Genomic DNA, 14,231 nt, shown 5'->3' on the forward strand with positions numbered 1-14,231 from the left:
TCCGGTTCTGCCATTAGGACCATGAGCACTCCAATCTCAGTGAAACTGTATAAGACACTGCCATTATCCCTGGATCATTGCCACGATATACCCAAACAACTCCAGTCTATCGTGTCAATGTGTATTTGGGGAGTCTTTAACACACGGATCACTGGCGAGCTGCGCCATAAAAGCCCTGTAGGAGCCGTGACCATGTGTGGAATCAATGCACACTCAGGGATTCCCCCATGCCCGGATCATTTGCAGCGCATCGTGTCAATGCATACTCCGGGAGCCCTTACTCCGAAGCCTGTGAGTGCTGAGGAACAGTGTACACCAAAAATACTTATGAAATAGTTGTTACAGTGCGTACACAGTATTCACTTTTCTAAATGGCATGTCAGCAAGTTTAGTGTTGCACAAATAACTCCTAAAAGGCACAAAACACTCCTAGAGGCCCACCTTCACACATGAATGGTTGGTCCACGGAATTGTGGCATGGCTGTGGGGGAGTGTAAGTTTTTCTTTACAGTGAACAAAGGGAAAAGAAAGAGACATCTGCTATTCAGTGTTGTCAGGGTTTTCAGCATAATCCCAAACACCTCCTAATTATTTTCCTGGGCATTTGATCCCTAAGATACAAGGACCTTCCCTCCATCCCTGCCCTGTTCCAAAGTACCTGTAGAGCAAGGTGAGAGGGCAGAGTTAGAGGATGGGTGGGGTTGGGTCTTAAGTGCGATCCCACAGAAATATAATGTGAACCACATGTGTAAATTTAAATGTTCTTTGTAGCCACATTTTTAAAAAAAACAGATTTAATTCATGATACTTTATTTCACCCCATATACCCAAAATATTATCATTTCAATATGCAATCAATGTTTTTAAATGATGAATGAGCCAGTTCACATTCTTTTTTCCATACAGTATTCTTTACAATGGGGGTGTGTATTTCCCAGTTGGAGAACATCCTGGTCTGGCCTGGCCACACTGCAAGCGCTCGGCAGCCTCTTGTGGTCAGTGGCTGCCCCAGTGAGCAGCACAGCTACAGAGGCCCAGGAAAACCAACCCCAGGAGCGTGGATGTTCACTGCCTTCCTTCAACCACTCCAGGCAGGTGCGTCCACCTTTCCGCCTCATTGCCTCACCAGGGCTGCAACTGTGGAACAGCCTTTTCTCGGCAGCCTGACAGAATAGCTGTGTGTTGGGTTTCTGCAATCATAAAAAATGACCACAAATATGCATTCGGAAAGAGGAACGAAAACTCCTCTAGGCCCAAACGGTAATGGCAGTACTAGGTCATCTTTCTTGGAGACGGAGGTGAAGGGAGGGCAAGAGGCCATTGGGGAAGGAAAGAGGGGGCTGGCATGGCGTCCAGTGCGAGGGCGGCGGCCTAGCTGCACCCGCGAACTTCCCCAAACCTGCCGCCAGCTCACCTCGCGGCGTGCGGGATCCCTGGCAGTCGGACGCGGCAGGGTGGCTGGTTTCTGGGGCTGAGTCTGGCCCGACACAAAAGAGGAGGGAAAGGAGAAGGAAACGAGAAGGAGACGGAGACAAAGGCGCGGGGGAGGACGAGGAGGCGCGCGCGGTCGCGGGGCAAAGCGGGGATGCGGTGCGGGCGCGCGCAGCCTGGGGCTCCCGGGACAGGCGGGCGGGAGCAGGCGGAGCGGGCAGGGCGATTTGAATATGAGGCTCTGCCACACTCGGGGCGCCGCTGACAACTTCATTACCTCCGCATATAAAAATGACTGCCGGGAATGCAAATAGCTCGCCCGTCTCAGCCGCCTGCCCCCGTTCCGCCGCCGGCTGCAGGCGGAGGCCCCGGGAGCCGCGGCGGCCGGAGGCGCAGACGCGCCCTGTCCAACATAATGAACTCCCCGGCCGCGGCTCCGCCCACCCCCAGCCGCCGAGCCTGGCCGGGAGGGGGAGCCGGCCGGGTGCGGGAGGAGGAAGGGGTGGGCGGCCGGGCGCCGCTCAGAGGCCGCGCGTTGCTAGTCAGTGTCGGCGCAGGCCCTGCCTCTTGACTCTGTCATCCAATTAATGCCGTGAAAATGCCAGGAAACTAGAGTGCTCGGTGGGTTCCACTCGTGACCGCGAACTCTGACGGAAAAGCGGGACCCCCGGCCTCAGTCCCGTGCGCCCTGGTGGTTAAATTGGACGCCAGCATCCCGGCGCCCCGCTCTCGTCTCGCCTGCGCTCCCCAGGCCTGCGGCCACCGGGACAAGGCTGCGTCGCTGTGCAGGACCCGCCTCCCGAACCTTGGGCTTTGCTGAGCTCCCCGTGTGGCCACCGAGGCAAGGTGCGGGAGGGAACGCAGGCTTCACGGCGCCTCTCTTCTTGCCCTGGCTTGCTCCCTGGCAAGAAGTCACCTCCTGCCTTCTGATGGCTCCCGCTGTCACATTTGGGCCCCTTGTGAACTTCTCGAGGAGAGGAGCTAGGTCACTTTTATTAATAGCAACAACGACAGTACTTAAACATCTGCTGAGGACTGTTCTATGCAACGCACTATGCCAACTGCTTTACCTACATGTTTATCACAGCGATCTTACTGCTCTCCTGGAAACCTAGGCTTAGCAAAGCCTTGCAAGGTGCCCAGGATAACCCAGCTACGGTGGGAGGGAGCACAGATGAGAACCCAGGCCCCTCTACACTCTCAATCACTCTGCAGTATTTTCTGGGTCCTTCTTACAGCTCACACAACAGTCCAGCACTCCTTTGTCCCCCGACCGCATCACCCCCAGCCATCTTAGGCCAGGCCAGCCCCCCCGCCCCCACCCCCACCCCCACCCCCACCCCCTCCTTCTCCCCCTCCCTCTCCTTGGCCCAGAAGTAAATCCTAAGTAGTCTAAATCGGTTATGACCAACCCCTTCCCTTGCCCAGGCATTGGCTTAGAAAAGAGCATGTGACCAGTCCTGGCCAAGGCCAAGCCAAGGGACATCTGTTGGGGTTTTCTGGGAAATGCTTCCTTGCTCTAAAAAAAGACACCTCTAGCGATTCCAGTTTCTTCTGTTGTAGAATGTGTATCCACCACCTGGCAACCACGGAGGAGCCAGGGAACAAAGTTAGTCTTTGCAGAGATTTACAGGGTTAAGTGAGCTAACTCCAGGGTTAAAGTTTAGGAGAATCATGTTTTAGTCCTATCTCTACCTGCGATGAAGTCATGCTGCCTCGTGTTTATTCAGGGACATATTTAAAGTTAACTCCTTTTTTAAACGAGACAAGACATAAAGATGTAAACAAGGGAAAACTCCAGAAATTTGGTCTTGTCTCCATTAAAGAGTGTCTGTTTCTAGGCACTTCAGTGGAATCTCTCACTTCCAGCTTCTCTTCCTGGGCACTCACCTCTAACTCATTCAGCTTTTTTCCCTCAAAGTAGCTCTTTGCCTACACAGGCAAGGCATCTCTTCCCTCCAGGAACATCAGAACCCCCCTTCTAGCCATCCTGCACCCACACACCCAGGCGTCTGAGCTTGACTGCCTTTGAAATGTTTACTGGCTTTCAAGTAGTCTCTTTGAAGAATTTGCATCTAATTTTGAACTTAGGGAAAATCAGGCATTACCAGTCACTTACTAGTTTCCTTGGCAACTGCTTTAAAACAGAATCTAAATTGGAATGAAAATGGATTTTTATGGTTTCACTAAAATCATACACACTTTTCATGAAAATATACCAAAAAAACTATAAAAAATATATACATACTATATGCTTTATTCATTTATCTGGAATCAATACACAGTAACTGACTCAAATATCTCTGTTCCCCACTGCTGAGGAAAGGCACCCCATACTCCCTTAGCAAGACATTTAAGACCCTCCACAATCTGCACCTAACCCAGCTCCAGCCTTATTTGTCTACTACAGTACATCCCCAAATCATGCTATTGCATTTCCTCTCCCATGACATTCTCTAGAATGCCCTTGAACTTCATGTCCAACTGTTCAAATACCACTGATCTTTCCAAGTCCAGATTAAATATCACCTCTTCCAAGAAGCTTTTCCCATTCCTCACATATAATGACACAAATTGAGTTACTTAGTGTTTATTTTCAGCAATATTTAGCATATTTTATTTACCGATACCCAGTATTGTTAAAATAATGCACATTTCCTAACAGTTGGGGGGCTTCAATATTACCATGCAAACAATTAAAATGAGTAATAAATATTATCAGCAGAATTGTATAAATCTTACTCCCAACTTAAGGCTGAGCTGTTCTGTCAGATGTGATAAAATAAAGCTTCATACGCTGCTTGTTTTTCTTAGGATAACTTTGATTTCAGTAATAGAAAACCTGTCTGTAGTAGCTTTAAAAATGAAGAAAATGTAGTATCTCATGTAGGAAGTCCCAAGGTAGCAGATGCTAAGTTTGGTTAATTTAGTGGGTCAAAAATGTTTAATGTTGTCAAGTTTTTCTCGTCTTTCCGAAACTCTGCCATCCTCAGCTTGCTGACCTTGTCCTTAGCTAGTCCTCCTCAAGGTCTCTAAATGGCTGCCATAGTTCCAGGCATCACTTTAAGACATGGCAAATGCCAGCCAAAAAAGTTGACTGTTCGCAAATTTTTTAAGAGTGGAGAAATTATACCAAAGATCCCTCAGATCTTTTCTCATTGGCCAGAACCAGGGCACGCGAATATCTCTAAACTACCACTGGCAAGGGAGGCAAGATTATCAGAACTGATGACTAATCAGGATTTAGCCTTGAATTATATTGAGGGTAAGGGGAGTGGTGCAGGAGAGCAGGGAATTGACAGGACAGGCAATGCCAAAACAAAAGCTGAATTTTAGTCAGTTTCCCAGTCATCAATTTCTGCAGCCAAACTATCCCAAAGCTCCGTGGCTTAGAAAATTTTTTATTTTTTCTCTAGAATCTGGACAGGGCAGCTCCCAAGGAATAAGGAATAAGGGAGGATGGCTATTGAGTAGGCACTAAAAGTATCAGCAACTTTTTTTTTTTTTTTTTTTTTTTTGAGACGGAGTCTTACTCTGTTGCCCAGGCCAAGCTGGAGTGCAGTGGCACGATCTCAGCTTACTGGAACCTCTGCTTCCCTGGTCCAAGGAATTCTCCTGCCTCGGCCTCCCGAGTAGCTGGGATTAAAGGCACACGCCACCACGCCTGGCTAATTTTTGTATTTCTAGTAGAGACGGGGTTTCACCATGTTGCCCAGGCTGGTCTCAAACACCCAACCTCAGGTGATCCTCCCACCTCAGCCTCCCAAAGTCCTGGGATTACAGGTGTGAGCCACCACACCTGGCCAGTATCAGCAACTTATGATGGCTTTTTATTTGAAGATCAAAACCAATCACACTTTGATTCTTCTTATATTGGTTCTTTATACCAAAAAAAAGTGTTTGAAAAAATGGTATATATTGATTTAGTCAATAGCAAACTGATTGGCTGAATCCAATTGACATTTTCTTAGGGTGCAGTAAAATATTTGCTCTTTTGCTTTGCTTTCTCCCCACTAAATAACTAGCCATATTATGGATCCCACATAGGATTTTTCCTTTAACAATATGAATTCTTGACTGAATTAAGCCATTTTTGCCCTAAGTTCTTTAGTTTTTAGACATCTGAGAATTAAGTCAGGAGAATAGCAAATAATTATTTTGATTTAGCAAATAATTTGATAACTGGATTATTCACCATCAGAATATTCCTCTTTGAAAACGTGTAAATCACAGAAATGTTTGAAGATAAAATTATTAGTCATTCCCCTCTCGAAGGCAGATAGGAAAATTGTAACATGTAGTCTTTTTTTGTAATGTCACTTCATTATCCTAAATAGGCCTTCTAGTTCTCTTTTAACTTATTTATATATATATATATATATAAATACATATATATGGTATATGGTGTATATATATATATATAGAGAGAGAGAGAGAGAGTAAGAAAATTCTTAAGTAGTGGCTAAGTCATGTCATTTATCTGGAGTCAATACACGGTAACTAACTCGAATGTCTCTGGTCCCCACTGCTGAGGAAAGGCAGCCCACACTCCCTTAGTAAGACATTTTTAGTCATGTCATTTACTAAAATACCACATGGACTTCCTTTTGTCATCATATCTTCCATCTTCTAAGAAATGTATAAGTGTCTCTAGAACAATACCTGGTCAGATGATGAATGTTCGTACCATCATACTCTCCCTTTCTTTTCAACACACTCATAGAACTGCTTGCACAAAATCTGATGTATTCCAATACCATCTCTGTGAATCATAGACCTTTAAAGCCAGAATGACAGTCCTCTAATTTGATAGGCGAAGAAACTAAGGCCCTAGAATTTAGAGAATTTTCTGGAAGTTACCAGAGTAGTTAGTGACACAGTGGGATCTCATTCTCTTGTTTTCTGGTTGGTTGCCCCTTAGGCCATACATTGGTATTAATGATTAATATGAAGTACAGACCTAACTCTAACCAGGTTATGAGTCAGATTCTTTAATATGGAGTTGGTGGCACCCACTCAACCACGTCCCTGTAAATCTCCACCCCAACATACCCAGAGATCCCATCAAGTCTCATTCCCAGGTACCTGAGGTCTCCTCAAATCCCTGTTTCATTACCTGTGCCAGCAGCCCAGGCAAACCTGGAGTTCACGGAAGGTACTTGACAAGGTGCTTCTTTCCATCCCCATCGAGCTGGGGCAGGCAGGGGAAACAGAGGAGACAGCTGGTGATGCATCGCCTCCTGTCTATGCACCTTCGCAGTGAATTTAAAGCTGAATCTTCAGATTCAAATCTGACAGTTTAATTGTAAAAGAAGATTTTTCTTCTCAAACGTTAATTGAATTTCCCCCCGTAAATAACTGTTTGGATTTAGAAACCCTGAGGCCTGTATTTTTTCAGTGTGGAATTATTCCATTGGCAGCATGCATTTGAATCCACAACTCATGTTTCAAATCATACATTTCTAAAAAGAGAAACCAGTGTGCTCCAATTCACTAATACTTTTAAACGATTAAAAGACAACTAAGAAAATGAAGCCTAACCACGACTGTTTGTAGCCTTCTTTTTCTTCAGCCAACAATTGCTGTAATCCACACTAATGAGGTAGACTGTGTTAAGAATTTTCTTCACTTAACATTTCTCATTATTAATAAATTTTGCGCTGACAACTATAAAGTGAACACTTTGGATTTATGCACCTAACCTAATTACATATGCTGCATGTACGCATTTCATTATTTACTTGACAGATTCATTCCTTGATATAATAAATAATTAAACAAGAATCAAATATTAACAATCAGATACATGTTAATTCTCCTCAAATCTGTAGAAACAAACTATATTTTTATCTTCAGTTCAACAAGCACTGATTAAAATTTCTTCATTAGGCAAATTTCATAAGCAAAGTTCTTGATCTACTTTTCTTACTTTCACTGAAAATTAAACCTGGAACAAATTATTCCAGGATTATGTCATGGAAAAAAAAATGTAACACTATTTCTAGCAAAGCCATTGGATTTGTAATCTTTCATGAGCACTGCTGTATCTTATATATGAAACATTAATCTAAGTGTTTGTTAGGAATTCTCAAAGATGGTCTTATTATAAACTAGAAGCCAATACCAAATTGGTTGCTAGTGGTATATTACCAGAGATGTCTTGTGGGATAATGGTTTTAACCAAACAATTATTTTATAACTTGTTTAAAGAATAATTCCATGCTTTATGGATAACGGTAAAACTCAATTTGGGCTGAAAATTTACATTGAGGTCAAAGTATAGCTGTTGCTTTTTGCACTTTAATGAGCTAGCGTTAAATTTTTTTATTCACATATATCAACATCTTCATTGATCAAACTATTCTCACATTTTATCAAATTTGCTTTGGTAGAGGATACAATACAATTTCATCATTTAAAAAATATTAAAGATTCATAGATAGTGACATTATTCATAATGCAAGATTAATGCCAGGCTGACAGGTTTTTGTAAAGATCTGACTCTTTTTTTCTAAGTGCCTATACCATATCTATGTGAAATGTACCTCTGATGTTGCATATTGATTACTCCCTTCTCTTCTCTTCTAATGCTAAAGAGAGAATATTATGAAATGATTGTCAGGGTTAGTGTGTCTCTGACCTACACATGTACTATTAATAATTTATGAGCTGATTTGAAATACGGCACCAAGAAATCAACTGAGGACCACAGCCACTCCCAGGATGACATAGACTCTGGGTTGACAGCATGTGCGCCCAGATTTTGAGGTTCTATTTGTTAAAATTCATAGAGAGACACAAATTCTTTGAGTGCCAGAGTTAATCGAATGGAAGGAAACCACGCTTCTTTGTTAGAAATTTCAAGTAGCTACATTTGTCTCTTTTCATCCAATCCTTTCTGTGACATGAAATTTCCTTTTTAAATTATTTAATCAGGTTGTCAAGTTAACTCATAGTGTCCATAAACACTGGAGAAACTAAATTCAAATAATATGGAGGTATATAAAGCAAAATATCAGGTCTTTCGTCTTATCTCCCCCATGCCTTCACACTCAAAGGTTGTCCGGTGTGTATCTACAAAGACAGAGGAGGTGGGGAGAGAGAGTTCCCACTATTCTCAGAAATGGTCTCACACTCTACACACAGTGCTGCAGGCTGCTTTTTCCACTCAACAACGTATCAAAGACACCACCCACATCAGCACATATATTTGTAGCTCAACTTTTAAACAACAATGTAGTGTTCCATTTTAGAGGTGTCCTTTGGCTCATTTATCCATTCCCTTATCAATATATTCGTAAGCTGTCGCAGATTTTTCATGATTTACAATGCCACATATACTGAACATACATACTTATGCACTTGCTCAACTATTTCACTAATATAGAGTCCTAGAAGTGGAGTTGCTGGGTTAGTAACTGATCGTTAAATATCCTTAATCCATTAATTAGGCAAGGATAAATAAATATTCTTACTTAGGATTTAAATAATGTAACATTACATTAACATATATGCTCATAATGTTTAAGTTCATTTTTTAAAAAAAGTTGGCTGGGCTCGGCAGCTCACGCCTATAATCCCAGCATTTTAGGAGGTTGAGATGGAAGGATCACTTGAGCCAAGGAGCTCAAGACCAACTTGGGCAACATAGCAAGACCTGCCTCTATTTTATAAATACAAAAGTTAGCCAGGCGTGGTGACATTCGCCTGTGGTTCCAGCTACTTGGGAGGCTGAGGTGGGAGGATTGCTTAAGCCCAGGAGTCTGAGGCTGCAGTGAGCTAAGATAGCACACCACCACACTCCAGTCTGGGCAAGAGAGTGAGACCCCATCTCTTTAAAAAAAAAAAAAAAGTACATTTTTGAAACTTTAATAAAATTGAGTAATTTTAAAAATTAGTTATATTAATTTCATGTGTGAGTAGCTTTATACAAAGCAAACTAAAGTCTAAGTTTTTTTAATGCTTTAGCAATATGTCATCAAGCCACACATCTATATATATTACTTTTAAATCATTGTCCAAAGCAGCCAGTCTTCATTTTAGCAATACTACAAATAACTAGCACTTGAAAAGTATATTTATAGAGATTGACAACTGTTAAACTACTGAATGCTTTTCAAAATATATTTTAAAAATTTTATGTGTGAAAACATTTCACATAAGAAATCTAATTATAAACAATGCTGTTATGTTTATTTCAAACCATCCCAGGCAAGTATATTTGTAAAATTCTCTTCTTTTCACCTAAATTGTTTCAAGCCTTCTACAGAAAGTGTAATGGTTACCCAGTGTGTCTGTCAAGTTCTATTATATGAACTAGAATATGCTTTCAGAAAAGATACCTCGCATCCGATGACAGGCACTTCCTATCTGCTAGGATTCATAAAAATTGGAACACTGATCATTTCTTGTAGATATTTTCTTTAGCAAGAAGATAAAGGGAAACCTTGTTATGCCAAATGACTTACTAGTCAAAAGTAGCCAGGACATTGAAACCTGGAAACTAGTTAATGGTTTGTAACAAGTCAGAAATAAAGATGTTCAACCAAGAAAATGACATTAAGCAGCACTGGCTACAAGAGAAAAGAGCAGCCTGTCAGAATCATGCAAGGGCTGTGGTGACAGGTAGACAATAAAATGGGATGACACGGGTTCCTCTCAGCAGGGGGTTTTAGCTTTCTCTTGGGAGTTTCCATGCACTTCCTTTGTAGGAAACCTTCTCTCTAAAAATGGCAACAGGCCCCTTGGAGGTCTTATTAAAATTCTCCCCCTGTGTTATAAAGTGTGTTGGATAAGGCAGATGACAGTACCTGAACAGTTAATTCTTCATTGTATAAAGGAAAGTAGGAACAACAGTCACACCAGGAAGGTAGCTAGGTGGCTGACATAGCCCAGTAATATTGCACAGTAGGCATTGTGGAACAGGAAATGAGTGAGAGGGGAAAATCCATCCACAATCCCACCTAGAATAGCAGACAGCAGGAATCCAAACAGAAGCAATATCATACACATGAATATTTCATATTTAGATTGGTATCCATTGTATCTGTAAATGAATTTCATATGCTAGTTTAAATCTCCATAGTGGACAGTCCAACAGCATCATTAGGATGAATATTGTTTTCATTTTTAAGAGAAATTTTCTTTCCTTCACTTTCTGCCACTAAACTGCAGCTATAACAGTGTATCTCTACCTGCCTCATTATAGGCCATAAAGGATATGCCAAGAAAGAATGAAAAGAAAGCAAAGAACCCAGTGATTGCCCAATGAGTTCTTTAATATCCGTAATTTCAAGGGCTTGATCTCTACTTTATCCACAATAATGCTATTTCAGTTTTTCACTTAACCTTGTTTCAACACAAAGTTATATCATTTCATATATGTTTATTTAAAGAGTTTTAATGCCACTAAACTAATTTCCAATAAAGCAATAGCTGTTAGAACAGTCTTTTTTCTTATAAACCATTTCTCTCTTTTTTATTCTATTCCCAACATATTTTAAGCTGTCTAACAAAATAAGCATTTCATAACCTTTTTCAGCTAAATTTTTTTTTCTACTAATGTCATTTCAACCAGGGGGAGGTCTGTATTTTCCACTTCTACATTTAAAATTATTTCTGCTATAGATTAGCTGTCCCTTAGTGAGCGATGAAAGACAAAATCCTAGCCTCTTTAAGCCCGTCTTGTTTGACAGCATGCGATATTTGCATGAAATCAAAAACAAATATTTGTTCTTTTTATACAAGCTGTCAGCACAAGCTTAAGTTGTTTAGAAACCTATTCAGACAAACAGAATTGGTGTTTACCACATGATATATGATGAAAGGTCAACAATAGGTAAAATCAAAATTATTTTAAAAGAAGAAAAGAATTGGCACGCTTTTTTTTAGACAAGGTCTTGTTATATTATCTAGGCTGAATTTGAATTCCCAGGCTCAAGCGATCCTCCTACCTCAGCCTCCCAGGGAGCTGAGACTACAGGCATGCACCAGTGCACCCAGCCGATATGCATTTCTTAAACCAAAGGTGATCGTGTTGTGCAATAAAGTACATAGTACACTGACAATTAAAACTTCTTTGTTTATTTGTTTGTTTAAGAAAGCATGGACTTAATTCGAATTGCTCACTTACCAATGTATTAACTTTAGGTCCACCACAGGGATAGGTATAAGAAAATGTTCTTTGTTACCCTAAAAAGTTGCCAATTAAAATTGCATTTCAGCTCTTTTCTCCAGGGAGCTTTCTGATAGCTAATAGGAACATATTCTGAAGTCAGGCAAGCTGAGCATTCCTGATATCACTGCCACCTAATCAGAGCCACTGAATTACCACCTTCAGTTGCCCAACAGAGTCACGCTTCTGCTTATGAAACTGACGGCTTCTGAATATGCAAGAGCGGTGATTTACCACAGGATGCTTTCAGGGACAAATGCACTTTCACTCCACCTCTAGAATTTGCACTGTCATGGCTGCCCTGGGGAATGCCTCAAGCCTGGAGACAAATTTCACCCACCCCTAGATCCACTCTGTCCTGTAGCCACAAGGACAGAACTTGTTCTGCTTCCTGTGGACGGTGTCCCATCTGCTGAACACACATTTTAATACATAAACTCTATTTCCAGGAATAATACCTATTGGTATTAACAAGAAAATAGCATTTCTACAAGATTCTGTGAAAAGAAATGCTGTCAGTGCCACTCATTCTACCTTCAAAGACAAGTCCCTGTAATTACTTTCTCCTTATTTCCTTGTCTGGCTAAAGCAACAAGATCAAAAGAACCTATCCATTTTCCCCAGATACCTTCCAAAATGTGCGTTTGCTTTGCAGTCTGGGATCAGAAATTTCATTATCTGTATTTGTATTAGTAATTCACTGCACAAAGAGAACAGAGGGCAGAGAAAGAGAGCACAAGTGGAAGCAAACATCACAGACAATTGTATATATGCAAATGCTTGCAAATTTCTGCCAGCATCTCCCTATCTACAACCAAGCAACATGGAAGTCTATTCATCCCTCCAGCTTCTTTGCTGCCAAATATGGTTGTGGTTTTGGGGAAAACATTCAGAAAATGTTGAACTTTCAGCCACCAGGACTAAATCTAACTCAAAACCTACAATATAAAAGGCTAATGCATAAATAAAATCAGTGATTTTCTAGAAAGACTTGGGATATGCAACATTCTGATACAAAGGGTAAAAAATAAGATTGGCTTGCGAGGGGGCTGGAGGAAGGAAGGGAATGGTTGCATGCAGCTCTCCAACCTAATTGACAGAGAACTGAAATGTTGCCTCTTGTCTGTCTGGGATTGTGCATTTGCATAAATAGCCTAAGTAAGAAGGGGTATAAAAAAGCCGGCAACAGTCCTGATAAAGAAAATGCCCCAAATTCAAATTCATAAATGCAAGTGCTCATTTTCAAATATATATGCATATTGTTTGAAAATGACAGCAAGAATCATCATGTATTTTGTTTTGTCTTGAAATCAATTATTCCCAAACAATAATGGTTTATCAAAATTTTTCATGACTTCCTTTATTTGTAGATATTTATTCTACCCACTGCAGATCACTGATAATGGTAATAATTCACACATATACATGTCTTTCACATATAATAATCCAGTGCATCCTTAAAATTATGCTTTGAGGTACGGTCAGTATTATACCCATTTTACAGGTAAACAGACCAAGGCTCTGAAGTTTAGAGAGTGACTCAAATTTACATAACTAGTAAACTAGTAAATGGCAGGACTGGAATTCAGACCCTCATGCTTGACTCTGAATCCCAAGAGCCTCCACACCATGATGCTGTGCAATATTACCAAAGATGTAATGGCCTCGGCCATATTTTGCCTCTCAGCAACATTTGACCCTGCTGGCTGTGCTGCTCTGGAAGCCCTGTGCTTTCCTTATTCTTGGGAATGGCTCTTTGATTTGTCTTCTGCCTCTTAGATTGTCTCAGTCACTTCCAGGGTCTCCTCTTCCGAGGTCTTCTGTCTACCCTTCTCTATCTCTGCCATCAGTGAGCAATCTCACTCACTTCCACTCCTTCATTTATTAATTCAACAAATATACTTTGAGCACCTTCTATGTGCCAGGCACTAGTCTAGGCATGTGGGATACCACCGTGAACAACAGCCTGTCTCCCTCCTCAGATAAAGCTTATATTGTCATGGGGATGCAGAGGACGTAGATAAAAACAAATAGATATCTATTTAGATACAGGTGATTGATGCTATGAGAATACAAAGCAGGGAGGAGAGATGGGGAAGGTAAGGAAAAGGGAATGAAGAAGGAGATTGCAATTTGGGGTCCAGGAAGGCCTCACTGAGATAACATTTGTGGAAAGATGTCCTTCATCAATTCTCCTCTCAGAAAATTTCTAAATGTTCCTCTCTACCTCTGGCCCTATTCCAACCTCACATTTTCACCTCTGGACATATCATCTCCTCCTGTACCCACATCCTGGCTGCACCTGAATTCATCCTCCCCTTCTCTTCCTCCTGCACCTCTTCCTGTGCTTCCCACTCTAAGTAACAGCACCACCATTCTTTACACCATGAATATGCACCCAGTCAAGAAATATATAAGGGGCCCCTTCTAAGTGAATGCACTATTGTATTCTAGGTGCTAAGAGAATACATTGGTTTTATAAGAGCTATTTTCTCCTTGAGAAACCATATAGGGTATTAGAAACAGATCTGATTCTGTGTTCAATCCCACCTTTTCCATTAATTAGCAGTAGGTTAATCTATACAATGAGAATAATGGTACCCACTTTCTGTTAATGTTAAAATAG

At 41.4% G+C, this 14,231-nt stretch overlaps 1 protein-coding gene across 1 annotated transcript; it reads right to left on the bottom strand.

Moving 5' to 3' along the window:
- Nucleotides 1–776: 776 nt before the first annotated feature.
- Nucleotides 777–1,939, bottom strand: LOC129040939 (uncharacterized). The gene is made up of 2 exons (XM_054495880.2): nucleotides 1,415–1,939; nucleotides 777–1,190 (listed from the first exon to the last, which is right to left on the bottom strand). Exons 1-2 carry the CDS (start codon nucleotides 1,703–1,705, stop codon nucleotides 885–887), a joined length of 597 nt encoding a protein of 198 aa, XP_054351855.1. The 5' UTR covers nucleotides 1,706–1,939; the 3' UTR covers nucleotides 777–884.
- Between the last annotated feature and the right edge of the window lie 12,292 nt (nucleotides 1,940–14,231).

Source organism: Pongo pygmaeus, chromosome 6 (genome assembly GCF_028885625.2).
Source record: "Pongo pygmaeus isolate AG05252 chromosome 6, NHGRI_mPonPyg2-v2.0_pri, whole genome shotgun sequence".
Classification (NCBI taxonomy): Eukaryota; Metazoa; Chordata; class Mammalia; order Primates; family Hominidae; genus Pongo; species Pongo pygmaeus.

What these genes read in the sequence shown, in the direction of transcription:
- LOC129040939 (XM_054495880.2), bottom strand. Translation starts at nt 1,705, where the DNA reads ATGAAGTTGTCAGCGGCGCCCCGAGTGTGGCAGAGCCTCATATTCAAA. An exon ending in GGGATCCCGCACGCCGCGAG is followed by an intron (nt 1,191 to 1,414) that starts GTGAGCTGGCGG and finishes TTATGATTGCAG; the next exon opens with AAACCCAACACACAGCTATT.